Consider the following 18,442-nt stretch of genomic DNA (forward strand, 5'->3'; position numbering starts at 1 on the left):
GTATACTGCTCTAATAATATATGCCAAAAGAATAGCAGCAAAATATCTCATTTCTTTATAGAATTTAATATATATTCTATTAACAGCAGTGTGTAGATGCATAGTATTTGACCGTATACTAAATAATTACAATTAAAACTTACTTTTAAAATATTGTCAATATTAGGCACTGGTGGAACCAGAGCTTTTATTATGCATACTATATCTTTTTACATTCCAAAAGGAAATTAAAATTCTTAGTAGTATTAGAAAAGAATACACTTTTTAATATTGAATGCAGATATACAAAATCTCATGACTTCTATTAAAAACCTCTCAATTCTACTGGACACAAATAAAGACACCTTTTCAAATAACTCGCACTTATGCCAGGTTCTATAAAATATTCTATAAAAATATTACAAATCCAATAAAAACACAATAATATAGTACAAAGTCTTTTTTTTAAGTCAAACTTCAAAAGTTCTGTATTTATACAAATGCACAATACTTTTTAGTGCCCTCTGACTGGTATTGTTGGTTCAGGATGATCTAATTTTAGAAATCTAAATTGAACATTTTCATCATTTTTCTGCTTCGGAATGGAAGACACTGAGAACTTATAGAATAAATTTTAAAACTAGAATTGGATAAAAACTTTATAAAGTAGAATAGTAAACACATTACACACTTTAGTTATTGCCCTGCCAAAGATAAAAATGCTCCATTGTTCCATTTTTCCTCTATTTAACTTAAATGTCTAGATAATTATCTTAACTACCTATCGTTTGTCTACATAGAAAGTCTTTCAGATGAAAGTGTAAAGATTTTAGATTCTCTAACAAAATCCAAAATATCAGTAAGCCATTTTCATTTTCTAAGTATATTGAAAGAAATGCTTATTTCAATATAAAACCCCAAAGTGCTGAATTAAGACACATTAATAACATGCCTGGCCAATTACTATCTTGGCTTTAGCCTTAGAGGAATATTATACAATTGGCTGCTGAGTTCCAAATTTAAGCATTTGGTTTTATACTGTAATACTGTACTTTCTAGTACAGATATCAAAGAAAATGAGATGATTTTTTTTTTAAAGAAATAGTAAATAATTTCAGCCATAATACAAATCAATTTTGGGGGGAAAAATATCCATGTCAAGATAGGAAATAGATTTTTAAAATCTTAGAATAATTGCTATAAAAGAACTAAAAAATATAAATTTCTGAAAAAAATACACTGAAAATGCCTCTCTAGGAAAAAAATACACAACTGGTTAGATACAAGAAAATATTCATTACCATGGGGTACAGCCAACTATGAACCTGGCTTATGAGACTTTAAAAATTCACAAAAAGTACTTAGCACCAAAACTGTCTAAAACTCCAAATGACATACTGAAGTGATTCTAAGCCCAAATATTACATTATAAAAAAGTTACATTTAACTTGGGAAGTTTCCCCAGCAATAATAAATATATTTCTTTTCAATCTTTAGAAAATGTGCCAGCTTTACTGATTTTCATCAAAATATTAAGTTAGTATATAGAAGTTATCATTTATATTGGTTTGGGCTAAGCAGGGACAATGGAAGTTCAAATTATTTCCCAGATAATATGGGTTTATTTGGTGGGGGTAGGTGGGGAGCAGTTCTCCAATTACAACTTATTTTTAGCTGCTTGTTTCATCCTTTTTCTTCTAAAATGTTTTAGAACATTTAGAAGAGTGAACAGGGGAACATTCCCTGCTCACTTTTTGGTGTTATTCAAGATTTGGCATGGGAATAGGAGTGTTTAAAAGTGGGCACAGATCACAGTAGTTAAACAAGAGTTATGAATAAGCTACAAAATATATATTCAACCCTGTTATAATCGAGTTGAGTTTAATTTTATAACAACATCAACTTATAAATTTAATTACAAAACAGCACACAATTTGAAACAAGGCAAAATTTTCAGCCTTTATGTGGTGAAATACATAACTTCACTAATTATATATATGGCTGCCAAATGTCAGTAGTTCATTCGGCCATATTTTACTGTTGCACATAAATAATGACAAGGCAAAGAATAGCAACTAGTCCAAGGGCTGGTAGGCCAAGGAACCACAGCATAAGCCAAAAGAAAATGACTATTACTGGTTCTACAATTTGGTCTCCAAAATACATCCTTGTAAAGCCCATGTTGATGAGGTTTTTGTTCAGTTCACCAAAAAGTGTTCCCATCTTTTTGTAGTCATCTCCAACAGGCTCGCCAGTGGGGTTTTGTGATTCTTCAATATCCTTAAAAAAACAGAACAAGACAAAACAAAACATAAACATAAAATGAGAAATAGGTGAAGGTCTTTAAGAATAATGACTATCTCACAGTTCTTCTTTATCTTCCAAAGTATGTACTGGGCACACTTCTGATAATTATTCAATAACACTTGGGGATGTTCCTTTTGATTGTCATCAAAAACAGAGGCAGGCTCTGATTGCTCTGTCCTGGTAAATAAGCCTCTTTTTTAGTCCATTCCTTTGACACTAAGACTTTAAGGAACCCAGCCTCAGCTGACTGGAGCAGGGCTTGCTGCTACTATTGAGCCATCCTCAGCTATTACAGCTGTGATCTTTCAGTTTTAGCTGGGGAGCTAAGAACACTTCAGTGTAGGTCCTTGCGTAGTTTCCTGTCCAGATTCTATAGATGTCCTAAATGTTTCTTATTAATCTCATCAGGAGAAACATATAGTCTCCAAATAGGAATCATTTTGTAATATAAGCCCAAAAATCTACCTAGATATCAGTCGCCTAGAAAATGTCCATCTGTACCCAATTATAGATACCAAAAATTAAGTACTATTTCTATTACCTCTCAGTCTTACTACAATTATGGTCTTTATGTCAGTTAATTAAGCTACTATCTCTCAGCTTCAATCCCACCCTTTGGAATTCTGGAAACAATCTGTCTCCCTGTTAGGCTCTGCCAATAGAGGAACTAGAGAGACACTGCACAGCTGGAGGAGGAAGGGATTTGCTCTTTCCTTGTTTGCCTCTCATGGGTTTCTTGATCCTGTCAGTCTCTAGTCATAGTTCACTCTGGCAGTAGTAGGTCCTTCCGGTAGCAGCCACTGATCTCAATTTAGTGGCTTCCCAACACTTGCAGAACCAATCTCAATGTGCCTTCTTGAGACACCAGATCAAACTTGTGGGTTCCTTTTCCTCAGATATCTGGTTCCCAAGGCCTATGGTGTCTCTCCTTTGAGCTCAGAAACACCAGCACCAGGTGAGCAGTGATCAGTTCTTGGAGGTCTGAGTTTCAGCTGCATGGGATGGGGCTGTCCCCAGTCTTCTCAGTTTTAGTATTCTACCTCTCTTCTTTACTCCCTCAGGCCCAGGAGTGGTTGCTGCTTCCTGCTGTTACTGTCTGTGGCCCTCTAGCCTACTTTAGTGCAGTGGTTTTTAAAATTTAGTATAAGTTACGATCCCTTGGAGGGCTTTTAAAGCATGGACTGCTGGCCCACTGCCAGGGTTTCTGATTTAGTAAGCCATGAGTGGGGTTTGGAGTCTGAGAATTTGTACTTCTAGCAAGTTCCAGGGGATGCTTATGATGCTGTCTTTTTACCATCTTTTGAATATCACTGCCTTAATGTTTTTGCCTTTTCTATTCTTCAATGCCTACTTAACAATTCTTTTTTACATTTTTATTGGAGTATAATTGGTTTACAATGGTGTGTTAGTTTCTGCTTTATAACAAAGTGAATCAGTTATACATATGTTCCCATATCTCTTCCCTCTTGCATCTCCCTCCCTCCCACCCTCCCTATCCCACCCCTCTAGGCGGTCACAAAGCACTGAGCTGATCTCCCTGTGCTATGCGGCTGCTTCCCACTAGCTATCTATTTTACGTTTGGTACTGTATGTATGTCCATTCCACTCTCTCGCTTTGTCACAGCTTACCCTTCCCCCTCCCCATATCCTCAAGTCCATTCTCTAGTAGGTCTGTGTCTTTATTCCTGTCTTACCCCTAGGTTCTTCATGACATTTTTTTCTCTTAAATTCCATATATATGTGTTAGCATACGGCATTTGTCTTTCTCTTTCTGACTTACTTCACTCTGTATGACAGACTCTACGTCCATCCACCTCATTACAAATAGCTCAATTTCGTTTCTTTTTATGGCTGAGTAATATTCCGTTGTACATATGTGCCACATCTTCTTTATCCATTCATCCGATGATGGACACTTAGGTTGTTTCCAACAATTCTTTATATTAGATTATCTTTGTTAAAATAATTGGTATAGTTTCCCTCTCTTCACTAGCCCCTAATGCAGTCACAAAAGAAAAACTGTCATGTAGATGACATAGTTGTAATTATAATTTATTAAACCTAATTTCTTTTAGGAGTGATGATTCAAATCAGTAATTATTTATTGAACATATACTTGCTCATAGTAGGTGCAAGGTAGAAAATTACTCATGTGTAAAAAGAAGACTTTAGGTATAGGGTTTCACATAATAACAGGTAAGTATTAAATGCCATTAATTTTGCTGTCTATGCCAAAAATAGTTAATTATCTTAACTTGAGGCACTCTTCAAACACATGAATCAAACTTAGATTCCTTTAGTAGAAACCAAAGCTTAACCATTTCAGTAATCAGTACGTAAATAACTAAAAATATTTTTTCGTTTAAAAAAATGCCTTATTTTCTGTTCTACATATACAGTTTAAGGAAAGAGAGTGAAAAAATCTAACTTCATTCGCCATAGTCAGAAAAAATGATTTTCAATATGATTTTAAGGTGGTGTTTTCCCATATAACAGTAATTTGTGTAGCACACAGTGTCATTGGTGTTGTGGAAAAATGAGACTCAAAGGGGCATCACTGTTAAGTCTATATTTTAAGTTTAAGCCAGAATTATTTTTGAGTTAACAAGTACATATAATTTAATAAATCACTTTTGGATTTCCATTTCCACCAAAAAAAGAGAAAAACCAAATGTTGTAGAGATATCTGGAGAGTTCAGATTTAGTCTCCCAACACTTCAAGTGAATGACCTTGACCAAGTTACTTCATTTTCCTGAGCTTCAGTTTTCTAATCCATAAAATGGGATTTATATGAACCCCTTTTTATACTGATAATACCCTCTTGAATTATAATTTGTTAACCCTTCCTTATTTTTTGTATTTTAACTTCTAAGTTATCTTTTCCTTCACTGATGTGCTGTAATCAATTTTATGTTTCTCAGCTTCTCATACTTTTCTATGTGTTCCATGATAATATACTATATTAAAAAAGAAAAACAAAAATCTTGTTCTTTCCTGAGATTAAGGCTTTCTTTTCTTTAGGACAGAACTTGAACAGTTCTTGATTTAGTTTGTAATTCTTCTGGTCCCTCAACTCTCTCTTCTACTCCAGTGTCTAGCATTGCTGGTATCATTTTTGGCCTCTTTTTTTTAATTAAAGTTTTTTTTTCTTTTTTACCACCTCTAATTTCTTTTAATCTATGCACTTATTGTACTTTGGGGTTTTCTGTTGTTACTGAAGCTTTTTAAGACTTTTTCAGTATTTTTGTGGTTTTAGTACAAAGCAAGTACCCTAATCTGAAATGGTTCTTTCTGAAGATTTCTTTGAATTCTTTTACAAACTGCTTGTGGGTTTTTCAGGGGAAGAGGCAGGTGTTGCAATGCTTAGTTAACTCCTAGAGGCCAGGTGGGGAGGCAGCAGTTAATCATATCATCTCAGATCCTGGGAGCAGCTGGGGGGACTGAGAAGGGAAGTAGAAGGCCTAATAAGGACTGGCCTAGGCGTGCTGTGGCAGCCTGCCGCTTCTTTTTTTAATATGAAAAATTTCAAACACACAAAATTAGAGAAAATAGTACAATGAACCCCTAAATACCTATCAACCAGATTAAATAATTACTAAAAATTTGCCACTTTACTGAAGCACTTCTTAATCTGGGCAATCTAAAGGAGAGGAAAAAAGTAAAGTCACTAGAAGAATGCCTAAAAGCGGCATATGTTCACAAATGAAGTTCTGTGGAAACATCAAAGATATCCAGCAATGAACTGGATGGGGGTTTGAATAATCCTAGAGGAAAGACACTTAAAAACATGGAAAAGAAAATAGGCAGCATTCTTAAATCACTGGCATTACAGTTAATCTCATTACAGTATTTTCTGTATCAGTAAATATTTGTTGAATAGATGGAGAGAATTTATCATGTGTCTGGCAAGCATTAAAGCAATATCTTGATAGGTTTTCTACCTGCTCCACTTTTTGCCAAACAAAAGATGGTCTCATTTTTCCAAAGTATTATTTATTATAGTAATCTCAAAACAATGTATCAATTTTTATGGAATTAGCAGTCCTTTTTGGTTGTGGATATTAATAAGCATCCATTCACTCTTTCCTCTTTCCTATTCGAACCTTAATCCAGTCTGCATTCTTTATGTGACGAAAATCCCATCTACAGCTTCAGAGGTGATGGGTCTAAGAGTAATCCCCTTCCCTTCACTAGAAGCTGGCTTTTGGAAAGGCCATGTGATCTACTTTGGAATGATGACTTTTGTGGGTTTTCTGGGAAAATTCTTCCTAGCTCTTCTGATACAACTTTGGACAGTGATCCTTATTCTATTTCTCCACATACAGAGCTTAGGTAGAGAGAATTTACTGTATTTGTATTAATTTTCTATTGGTGCCATACAAAATTACTACAAATTTAGTGGCTTAAAACAACACAAATGTATCACTTTATAGTTCTGCAGGTTAGAAGTTATGTCATCAGGATTGTGTTTCTTTCTGAAGGCTCTAGGAGAGGATCTATTTCTCTACCTTTTCTAGCTGCTAGAGGAGGTCCATATTGCTTGGCTCCTCGTCCCCTTCCTCTGTCTTCAAAGCCAGCAATGTTGCAGCTCTCAGACCATCCTTCTGTAGTTAACTTTTCCCTCTGACCACAGCAGGGGAAGGTTCTCTGTTTTTAAGAACTCATGTGATTAGGTCTAGTCCAGTTAGATAATCCAGGATCATTTCCCCATCTCAAAGTCCTTAAATTTGATCACATCTACAAAAATCTCTTTTGCCATGTAAGGTATCATATTCATAGGTACTAAGGATTAAGATGTGGACATCTTTGGGGGGGGGGTGGGGAGAAACCGTTATTCCATGCACCACAATATTTAATTTTAAAATTATTTCTTTTTATATCTATTCTTACTATCTTTGATAGGAAAGGTCACGTCATTCAAGGCAAAAACCATATCATATAGTACTAACATGAGTACTTAGTATAGTGCATTGTGCCTGGCCCATTGTAGGCTCATAATAAATATTAGTTGAATAAACAATAGAAATATTCTATAATAACATATCAGGTAAAAAACAACTCAAAAAATAAAAACAAACTTTACATGTAACATAAATTATTTTATTTTCCCCATGAGTACAGTTGTGAATTTGTTCAAATATTTGTAAATAAGTTCTAGATTTAGATTATAAGGTATGGGAGCTGTTAGCTAAAATTCACATGCTCAGTTCAATTCCTAAACCACTGCATTTTAAGAGCAGAGGCTAATATGAACGGATGAGTTCTTGAGTCCTTGGCTCACTCTCAGATGTGTGTAATTTTCAGAGTAATAGTAGTGGTGGTACTATTGTTAACGGTATAGTAGAAAAGCTAACACTCAGTGCTTACTATATGGCAGGGACTGTGTTGTGCATGTATTCTCTTGTTTAGTCTTTCCAACAGGCTGTGAGGGAGGCACTGTTATTTTCACCATCTGCAGATAAGGCAACTAACTTGCAGCAGAGTTAAATGTCTGGCCATTGACTTATACTTAGTAACTGAAGGAGCTATGATATGAACTCAGACATTCTTACTCCAGAGACAACACCATTAATCCCTATGTTATACTCCCTCCAGTTATTATTATATTATTAATAGCTAGCAGCTGTCTAATGCTGCAGAGAGAAATATTGATCTCTGAAAAAAGACAAGCTATGTAAGCACATTTTCATTTTTCATAGAAAGAGTACACTTAACATAGTGAAATCAACATCAGTATCTTTTTTGCATTACATCTTTTTTCAATTTACACTTGAAGGTGAGTTTATCAAGCACAAAACTTGCTCAAACTTTAATTTTCATCTTATATAAAAATTTAAACAAGGTAAAGCTATTTGCAGCAGTTTAGCAAATTTTTCATAGCCTTTTCAGTATTGATTAGAATTCAGATTCAAATGTGAGAAAAAAAAAAAAAAGACTCCAAGCAAGAATGAGGAGATAGGCTTGGCCGAGTTGCAATTAGGCAAAAATCCAACCAACCAACCAAACACACACACACAAACACTTCACACATAAAATAAACCAATGCAAAGTGCAGATGGCATTTCCCCCCTGTTCTAACATTAGTCACTTTGTGTCTTTGCCAAATTTTATTCTTTGTATGTGAGGTCCCAATGGAAGAATATTTGTCAAATGTACAGTTTCCTTCATGATCATATGATAGTACTGACTATGACATACACATTAAAAAGTGTTCTCAGCAAAATAGTGATATTATTTTTGTCCATAATTAATGACATAGGGGTGTTATAATTGATTGAAAACCCTTCTTTAAAAATATGCAAAATTAGTGATGAGAAATTAAAGGTGGGGACTTCCCTGGTGGTGCAGTGGTTAAGAATCCGCCTGCCAAGGCAGGGGACACGGGTTCCATCCCTAGTCCGGGAAGATCCCACATGCCACACAGCAACTAAGCCCACGTGCCACAACTACTGAGCCTGCGCTCTAGGGCCTGCGAGCCACAACTACTGAGTCCTTGTGCCACAACCACTGAAGCCTGCGTGCCTAGAGCCTGTGCTCTGCAACAAGAGAAGCCACCGCAATGAGAAGCTGGTACACCGAAATGAAGAGTAGCTCCTGCTCGCTGCAACTAGAGAAAGCCCGTGTGCAGCAACGAAGACTCAACGCAGCCAAAAATAAATAAATAAATTTATTTTTAAAAAAAGAAATTAAAGGTGAACCCTTAAATAATCATAGGATTATTAAGAGCAAAAGGTCCTTAAAGATAATTTAAACAAAGCCTCTTACTTCAGAAACAAGAAATAAGAGGTTAAGTCACACAGCTTATTAACAAAAAACAAAGGCTTTGGAAGCAAGGTGGACAGATTCAAATCTTTCTCTGTCACTTATACAAGGCAAATTACTTAACCGCTGACCCTCGGTTTCCCCAGGTATGAAAGGAGCATATTAATATCTACCTCATAGGGTTGTGATAATAAAATGAGGAAGCAGATAAAAAGCTTTTAGAATAGATACAACAGTCATTCAGTATATGGTAACTAATATTATTACTACAGTTTTGGTAGAATTTATGTCTTGTGATTTTAACTTCTATTTTCTTTCTATTGTAACATGCTGCCTGAGACAATTAATACCTTATGATCACCTTTCTTGTGATAATTAAATTCAGTTGTATTTCTCTTCAAGTGTTAACGACAATTTCATTATATAGAAGTTGAGGTGGGATGTTTTCTATGGCACATCCTTACCTGTGGAACAATCTGCACATTAGTATGGCAGAGCCTCTTATTTACTTTAAGAAGAGTACAAGCTACATTCTATAAACAGGCTTTCACTGAGTGGGTGACAATTTAAGATTCACTTTCAGCTGTTTTCCCGAGTGCAGTATTGGAAGTCTGCTCTTTTTGCCTGTCTGATTTTTATGCTACTTTCTTCTGCAGGTATCACCTTGATTTAACTTTGGGAAAACCCTCCCCCACCCACTCTTGGTTCATGTGTTTTGGTTGAATGTGTGCCCATTCCCCAGTTCCAGGCCTGAACAATCAGAACATTTCATTTCCTTGGGCATATGATTAGTTAAGGAATGAGCATGTGACCCAAGACAGGCCAATGAAAGCTCTACCTGAGACTTTTGCTGCAACTATTGAAAAAGTGACATTTTTTCCCCCCCGCTGATATTGGTTAGCTGGCAAAATGGAGGGCATCTTATTGGGTTGGCCAAAAAGTTCATTTGGTTTTAAGTAAAAATAAAAGACACATTTTTCATTTTTACCAAGAACTTTATTGAACAACATACTCATTAACCAAACTTTTTGGCCAACCCACTATTACAATGAGGAGAAAGCTGGCTATGAATGAAGCTAATATAAAGTAAAGCCAAGAAATTACATAGTTGATGTTGTTTGAATACTTGAATCCAGCTAGGGCATCTACCTGTTTTTTGTTGTTGTTGTTGTTGTTGTTGTTTTTTAATAACATGAGCCAGTAAATTCCTATTTTGCAAAACCTAGTAAAAGTTGAATTTTTGTTGCTTGGAACTAAGAGTTCGGACTATAGATGATGATGATTATGATGATAAAAAGTAGTAATAGCTACCATTAGGGACTTCCCTGGCAGGCCAGTGGTTAAGACTCTACACTTCCAATGCAGGGCATGCGGGTTCAATCCCTGGTCGGGGAACTAAGGTTCCACATGCTGCACAGTGCAGACAAAAAAAAGGGCCTGAAACTTGGAGGCAGAAGTAGGGTTTGGGACTTCCCTGGTGGTTCAGTGGTTATGACTCCATGCTCCCAGTGCAGAGGGCATGGGTTCGATCCCTGGTTGGGGAACTAAGTTCCCACATGCCATGCAGCCAAAAAAAAAAAAAAAAAAAAAAAGTAGTAATAACTACCATTAACTGAATGTTTTCTACTGCTAGATATTGTGTTAAGCACTTTACATTCATTATGCCATCTAATTATTATTTATTATAATAAGTATTACTAGTTAATTTCGAAGCCTGTGTTTTTAACTATAGTGCTCAAGAACTTCCTCATTAATTTGGTCTTATTGCTACGAGCAATAATTAACATGAAGAATGTATTAATAATATTAAAAATAATAATGGGGGTTATGCAAGTAGAAATTTTTAGATATAACTTTCTAAAAGTGTTTAAAAACTACGTAAGAATACATGGATAAATGGTTATTGTATTCAGATAACACGAATACAGAGTAAAGACTAAGATGCTGATTTCTCCTTGCCACTTTAGGTTAACCTTCCCTAGCTATCAAGCAGAGCCAGCCTCAGTAACCCAAGCCCATGGAAATCATAACTGGGAAGGTAAATTTATTTTGGTATACATTTCAAGATGTGCATACTGAGCAAAAGTATTTTTGGATAGCACATAGTAGTCTGTGAACTGAGGTTTATTAAATGAATGAAGAAACAAATGAATGAATGAACAACTCCTAAATCTTCTTGCTGCAACCTCTTCTCCTTTCAACTTGTTCACTCAATTGTAGGTTTCCCCTGCTATCCAAAAGTAAAGTGTTCCTATAAAAGCTTTCGTAAACTGAAATGGTGTAAAGCAAAGAAGCAATTATCTTAGGGCACGTCTTGCTAATGGATACACAAAACAAAATGAGAAAAAGCACAGATGCTCACAGACACAGTTCAAAACTATGGTGGCCTGATGCTGAGATGCTGAGTGTAGTTATTGGGGAAGGAGCTTGATGTTGTCACTCTAGCTACTTGGGATGTGTACTGCCTCTCTAACTTGCTACAAAACAAATGCTGAATGCTATTTTTGCTTTACACCTTTTTTTCTTAAAAGCAAAAATCCTCTTTGGATTTCTTTTGCTTATCGAAAACAGGTACAAACTAATGTAGGTCTTTCATAAAAGTGAAGTGGCAGAAAGCAAATTTTCGAAAGCAGGGAATACCTGTACTCCCACTGTTTTTCAACTTCACTGGGATTGTAGTCCCATCTCTAACTTCTCTCAATCCACTAGCCCTCTTCTTCACTTTTCACATTCAGCTTGATTTCTATGATGCAAAGTTTAAAAAACTTTAATAAAACTCCTTTGTCTAATAGGGGAAACCCTAATCTTAGAGTAACAACTATTTTCTATGTCTGCACCTGAGTACCTGTGGTGCTAGAGAAAGTCACACCATAGGGTGCCAAGAGTTTATGACAACCCCAAACAGATCTTCAAGTACATTCCTACTTCATTTCTCTGCTCTACTCTTTTTGTTTTGGGGTTTTTTTTTTGCTCTCTACACAGGGCTGTTTCAAATCTCTTCTTTTAAAATCTTGAACTGCCTCCTACTCCTCTCTTTATCCCTCTCCTCCAGCAAATTACCTGACCTCCTATTTCTCAGGAAAAAGAGAAGCAGTCAGAAGAGTTTCCTTAACTTTGTGATACTAAATGTATCAACTACCGAAGTTTACATCCAACTTCTCTTCATTCTCTTTTGTTACAAATAAAGAAATAAGGACGTATTCCTCTTTCTATGTCCAATTTCTCTTACCTATGCTTAGGCTCGCATCCTTTCCTACCTTATATTATACCTTTTCCATTATCCCTCTGTCTCATATATATTCAACCTTCCCCTTTCAGTTGGCTGCTTCTCATCAGTGTTTATACATGCTTAGATTTTTCCTCCTTAATGCCACTAGCTCTGCCTTGCCTTTTCTTCTCCTTCATAACCAAACTGTTTGAAACAATTCACTCTGCTTGTTTCCATATTTTCATCTTTGTCAGGAACTGTGAAGGGGCTGATGTTTTATCCTACTTGCAAGTTAACAAGTTAGCCTGTCTTGGTTTCATGGATACTGGCAGGAGACACAAGCCTCCTCGGTCAGAGACAAAAGACTTTATTCCTCATGCCACAGGAAGCAGCCTGAGTTTCATGTTGATGTTGGTCCCCTTTACCTCCTAAGTCCCACAGGGTGACAGAGTGGCACAGGTAGATGCTGCATGCAGTGGGCTTATGTCTCAGCGGAAGAACTCTGAGCTTAGGGAACTCTCATCTTTTACAATGGGCTATAAGCAAATCTGCCTGATGTTTGTCCCAGAGGGAGCCATCATTTTTATTACACTGGGTAGCAGACAATCTGCCCTCTGCTCCAAAAGGAGACAATATTCTGATCTTCCAAGTCTGTTCATTTAACAAACATCCTTGAAAAACAGTCCTAAACAAAAGTTCTCAATGCAAGAGATCCATGGAGAATTGCTCCCCACAATCTTCCAGTCAGACCTCAACTTACTCCAATGTGGCCTCTGTTCCTATTACACCACCAAAACAGTTCTTGAAAAGGTTACCAGTAAACTGCCGTATCAGTAAATTAGAGGGTTTCTTTTGGTGTCAGGGGGGAGGGGCACTCCCTGGCGGTGCAGTGGTTAGGACTCCACGCTCTCACTGCCAAGGGCCCACGTTCAATCCCTGGTCGGGGAACTAGGATCCCACAAGCCACGCAGCGGGGCCAAAAAAAAAAGAAAAAAAAAATTAGAGTTTTTCAGTTCTAATTTTATTCAAACCCTAAGCAGAATTAATAACCATTTTTTTCTTTTCTTTTGAATTATATGGTATTACATTCTCCTGGTTCTACTTGTTCTATTTTCATCCCTCTGGCTATGCCTTTCTCAGTCTGCTTTGTGGGTTCACCATCCTCAACCTAGCTATTAAATATTGATCCTCAACCTCTGGTCTTAAGGCCTTATCTCTCTCTCTCTTTTTTTTTAATAAATTTATTTGTTTATTTACTTATTGCTTTTTGGCTGCATTGGGTCTTCGTTGCTGTGCGCGGGCTTTCTCTAGTTGCGTCGAGCGGGGGCTACTCTTCCTGGCGGTGCACGGGCTTCTCATTGCGGTGGCTTCTCTTGCTGCGGAGCACGGGCTCTAGGAGCACGGGCTTTAGGAGCACGGGCTTCAGTAGTTGTGGCTCGCGGGCTCTAGAGCGCAGGAGCAGTTGTCGTGGTGCACAGGCTTATTTGCTCTGCGGCATGTGGGATCTTCCCAGACCAAGGCTCGAACCCGTGTCCCCTGCATTGGCAGGTGGATTCCTAACCACTGTGCCACCAGGGAAGTCCCCAGCCCTTATCTCTTTTCTTTCCATATTCTCTTCCCAAATAAGCTCATCTAAACTTTACAGTTTCAATTACCACCAGTAAATCAGTTATTTAAGTATTATAGCCAGCTCAGACCTTTCTTCTGCACTCTAGACCCATATATTCAACTTCCTTCTCGACATTTACACTTGGATATCTTGAATATACTTCAATATTCGACACACCCAAGGCCAAACCCATGATTTTCCTCCTCAAAACTGGTCTTCATTCAGTGAACAGATTCTCAGGAATAAAATCCATCCTTAATTTCTGCAAGTAAGAAACTCAGGAATGATCTGCAAAACCTTCTTTTCCCTAATTTCCTATTATCCAAATTATCAGTGGGTTCTGTTGAGTTTAAATCCTAAATATCTCAGGCATTTATAGTTTTCTAATCTTTCTTGTTTGTTGTCTGGTATACAATCTGTCTTCTCAACACCTTCCTTTCTGGTTCTTTTTATTCCTTCCTGTGGATGTGAGTCACTATTTGGTGTCATTTCCTTACTCCAATACAACTTTGTTTCCACCTTTGTATTTTGTGCTGATATTGTCAAATATATTATATTTCAGTATGTTATAGGCCCAACAATATAATTATATATACATATTGTTTTATGCAACTGCTTTTAAATCAGTCAAGAGAAGATGGTGCGATTATACTATCCTTTGTAATTATCTACATTATTGCCTTTACCAGTGCTTTTTGTTTTTTTGTGTGGATTCAAAGTAGTGTCTGATATCAGATGCTTTCATCCTTATAATTTCCTTTGATCATTCTTGTAAGACAGGTGTGCTGGCAAAAAATTCTGTTTTTATCTGGGAATGTGTTTTACGTTTATTATTATTATTATTATTTTTGCGGTACGCGGGCCTCTCACTGTTGTGGCCTCTCCCGTCGCGGAGCACAGGCTCCGGACGCGCAGGCTCAGCAGCCATGGCCCATGGGCCTAGCCGCTCCGCGGCATGTGGGATCCTCCCGGACCAGGGCACGAACCCGTGTCCCCTGCATCGGCAGGCGGACTCTCAACCACTGCGCCACCAGGGAAGCCGCTACCTTTATTTTTGAAAAGTAATTTTGCTGGATATAAGACTGTGGACAGGTTTTTACTTTCAGCGCTTTGAATGTGTTGTCCAATTGCCTCTGTCCTCCAAGTCTCTGATGAGAAATCAACTATTGATCTTACTGGGGTTTCCTTTTATGTGATTTGTTTTTCCTTTGCTGCTTTCAAGATTTTCTCTTTCTTATTCAACATTTTGACCATAATGTGTCTAGATGTGGATCACTCTGTTTATCCTCCTTGAATTTCATCAAATTTCTTGTATGTGTAGCTTAATGCTTTTCATTAAGTTTGAAACATTTTCAGCCATATATATCTTAGAATATTTCTTCTGTCCCTTTCTCTCCTCTCCTCATAGTCCCATTATTTGTGTGCTGATGTGTTTAATCATGTCCTACAGTTCTCTGAGGCTCTGTTCATTTTTTTCCATTCTTTTTTCTCTCTGTTCTTCAGATTGCATAGTTTATATTGCTCTATCTACAAGTTCACTGATTTTTATCTTCTGCCCACTCAATTTTCATTTGGGTTACTGTACTTTCAACTCCAGAATTTCCACTTAATTCAAAAGAAAAACAATTTCTCTTAATTAATATTCTCTATTTGATGAGACACTGTCATCATACTTTAACTCTTTAAGCATGTTTCCTTTAGTTTTTTGAATATATTTATAAGAGCTCTTTTGAAGTCTTTGTCTGCTAAGTATATCACTGGGCCCCATCAAAGACATTTTCTATTGTCTGATTTTTTTCCTACTTATGGATCATACTTTCCTGTTTCTTTCCATGTTTCATCATTTTTTTCGTCAGTAACTGGACATTTTAGATATATTTTTGCAACACTATATACTGATCCCCTACCACTACTCTGGGGGTGGTGGTGGTTGTTATTCTCATGATTATTTGTTTAGTGACTTGGCTGAACTAATTCTGCAAAGTCTATTGCTTTGCAGTGTGCAGCCTCTGATGTTCCTACTCACATTTTTTCCCCTTATTTTCATCTTTTAGTCTCAGTACCTAGGGGTTGTCCCTGGGCTAGTATAGCCATTTCTTGGTTAGCGGTTGTGCTTACGGTCCCTTAGCCAGTTATTTTCATGCTTTACCATTGGCTGTATCTGTAGCTTGGAAACTGCTATCATAGTTCAGAGATTTTACTTCTTTGCCCCACATTCAGCGAGGGACTAGTAGCTTGGAGGGTCCTACTCTTACTACCCCTGAGAGGGTATAGCCTTGGGCATGTATACAATTTTCCGACTGTCACAGGTGATTGTGATATTTTGGAGCCCTGCTTCCTAGGAGTTATCCCTGGGTCAGAGTAGCATATTGTTCAATCAGTGTTTGGTCACAGGTTGTATTTAAGCCCCTTGTTCTTTGTAAGGCTTCTTCCCTGTGTTGATGGGTCTGTGTGCAGCTTAGGGAATGCTTTCAAGTCTGCCCCACATCCTGCTACAATTGTTCCTGAGTGGGTGCAGCCTAACACATGCACACTTGCCTTCCTGATCCTCACAGGTGACTATGATCCCAAGAAGGTTCTTCATGGCCGACTCTTTCCCTGGTTCTTTCTTTAAAACCTCTGGCTGCTCTGGTGTTTTGATGTATTATGGAGCTACCAGCCTCCTCTTAATTGCTCTTCATCAAGATCTGTACTGTTTTCAACAACACCTTTAGGCATGGAGTTCTCCATTCCTTCTTCCAGTTGAAGTCAGTCTTCTCAGGCAGATCCAAAGAGCTCTTTACTTCTGTGGTCTGCCTTTTCTCCTGGGCAGAACACCTGCACCACTGCACTGGAGTTGGGGTCAGGGACCCTATTTTCCTAGAGTGACAATCTGGCTCTATAAGGAGGTCCTGGGGGTGGGGAGCAGCTCTTGGTCGTGGCTTGCCTCTCTTGGTGTGGAATCTCTACATTATAGTGAGTTGGGATGGGTAATTCGGCCTCAGTGTTCTCAGCTTGCTGTGCCTAGGGTGGGGGTTGCTTGGGGGGAGGGAGACTTGGTCCTTTTAGCCATGCTTGCCTGGAATAGACTTCCTGTAACATGGAGCTGAGGGGGAAGGGAGGAAAGGGATGAGAAGGCCTACCCTTGCAGGTGAAACTGTAGCCCTAGACTGGGAGTTAGCGGGAGAGGGGAATTTCAGCTTCTTGGCTACACATGCTGGGGTTGCAGCTTCTATAACACAGCACTGTGATGGGGAGGTAATGGGTTAGGTTGTGGCTCAAATGCCACAAATACTCACTGTTCTTACCTAGATTTTGTAGATTTTCTTTAATGAATGTTCCTTCATTTGCTGTATGCTCTTAGGGTGATTCCCAAAGATTTTAAATGATATTTTATTTTTAAATAATTTTCACCAGTTAAATTGTTGTTTTGCTGGGATAAAATCTACTGAGTTCCTTACTTCATTGTTCTGGAAGTCCTGCCATGTTGTTTCTGGACACTAATTACTTCTGATGGTGAACTGAAGGATAATTCCTGTAAGGATGAACCAGGGGATCCTGGGTAGTACTCAGGTAGTTTTCTGGAATCATCCATAGAACCTTAAGCACTTTGAAGAGTATTTATTTTATTTTATTTTAAACAAAGTGAAATTTGAGGGTTTTTTTTGGCTGCATTGGGTCTTCGTTGCTGTGCGTGGGCTTTTCTCTAGTTGCGGCGAGCAGGGGCTACTCTTGTTGTGGAGCACAGGCTCTAGGCGTGCAGGCTTCAGTAGTTGTGGCCAGCTAACATATTTGCTAGACTCCGCTAAGCAAAGAAGGAAAACTGCCTCTTTAATGGTTGGTATGAAAGGAAATGAGAAAGAAGGAAAAGAAACCCATTGTTTTTTATTCATTTAAGCTTTAAATATAAGTAAATATTTAAAGACTTTTTTCAAAAAAGGGTTAGTAGAAGAACCATATGATTAAATGGAACTTCAAAAGTTGAACTTCAGCTGGTAATTAACTCATTTTTAAAAAATTAAGTCTAAGGAAAGTTAACTGGAAATTCTAGTCTCAGAAGAGTCCTGATTTTCCCTTTAGTTGCATCTAATACATTAAATTTTACACCCAAGTCTGTATTTTAAAATAATTTTTAGCATAGTAAAATACTTTTTATCGGTATTTATAACTCTCTGGAAAAGTTTCTAAGAGTTGCAGAAATGTCAGAAGTAAATCAAGAATGCTTTGTGAGCATTAAAATCATCTCCACCTTCCTAACTCCCCATATTAAATATCTGGCAGCCCAGAAAGAAAATAATAAACGAAGAAATAAATATACTAATGCATATAAGAACAAATAAAACTATCTTAAGCTATCATATATATTCAGTAAAATATTTAAGATTATTTTACTGTAAAAACACTTCTGCTTTATAGAGCCAATTAAATTCAACAAAATTTTCGTGATACCTAAAATGTGTTAGATAAATAAGACTATATCCTTAACTTCAAGAAGCTAAGAATTTAATAAAAAGGTTAACATTTATAAAAAAGTAAGTATATTTTAAGGCAAAAATATGATGTGTTGCAAAATGCTTGGCATTTAGTTCAAAAAGCG

At 37.3% G+C, this 18,442-nt stretch overlaps 1 protein-coding gene across 1 annotated transcript in view; it reads right to left on the minus strand.

The window, feature by feature from the left end:
* Positions 1-243: 243 nt before the first annotated feature.
* Positions 244-18,442, minus strand: part of FAM241A (family with sequence similarity 241 member A) — a 37,051-nt gene continuing 18,852 nt past the window's right edge. The window contains exon 2 of the mRNA XM_030864058.3: positions 244-2,259. Within this exon, the coding sequence (XP_030719918.1) occupies positions 2,014-2,259 (246 nt within the window). The 3' untranslated portion in view covers positions 244-2,013. The remainder of the gene's footprint in view (positions 2,260-18,442) is intronic.

The sequence above is a fragment of the Globicephala melas genome, chromosome 5, assembly GCF_963455315.2.
Source record: "Globicephala melas chromosome 5, mGloMel1.2, whole genome shotgun sequence".
Classification (NCBI taxonomy): domain Eukaryota; kingdom Metazoa; phylum Chordata; class Mammalia; order Artiodactyla; family Delphinidae; genus Globicephala; species Globicephala melas.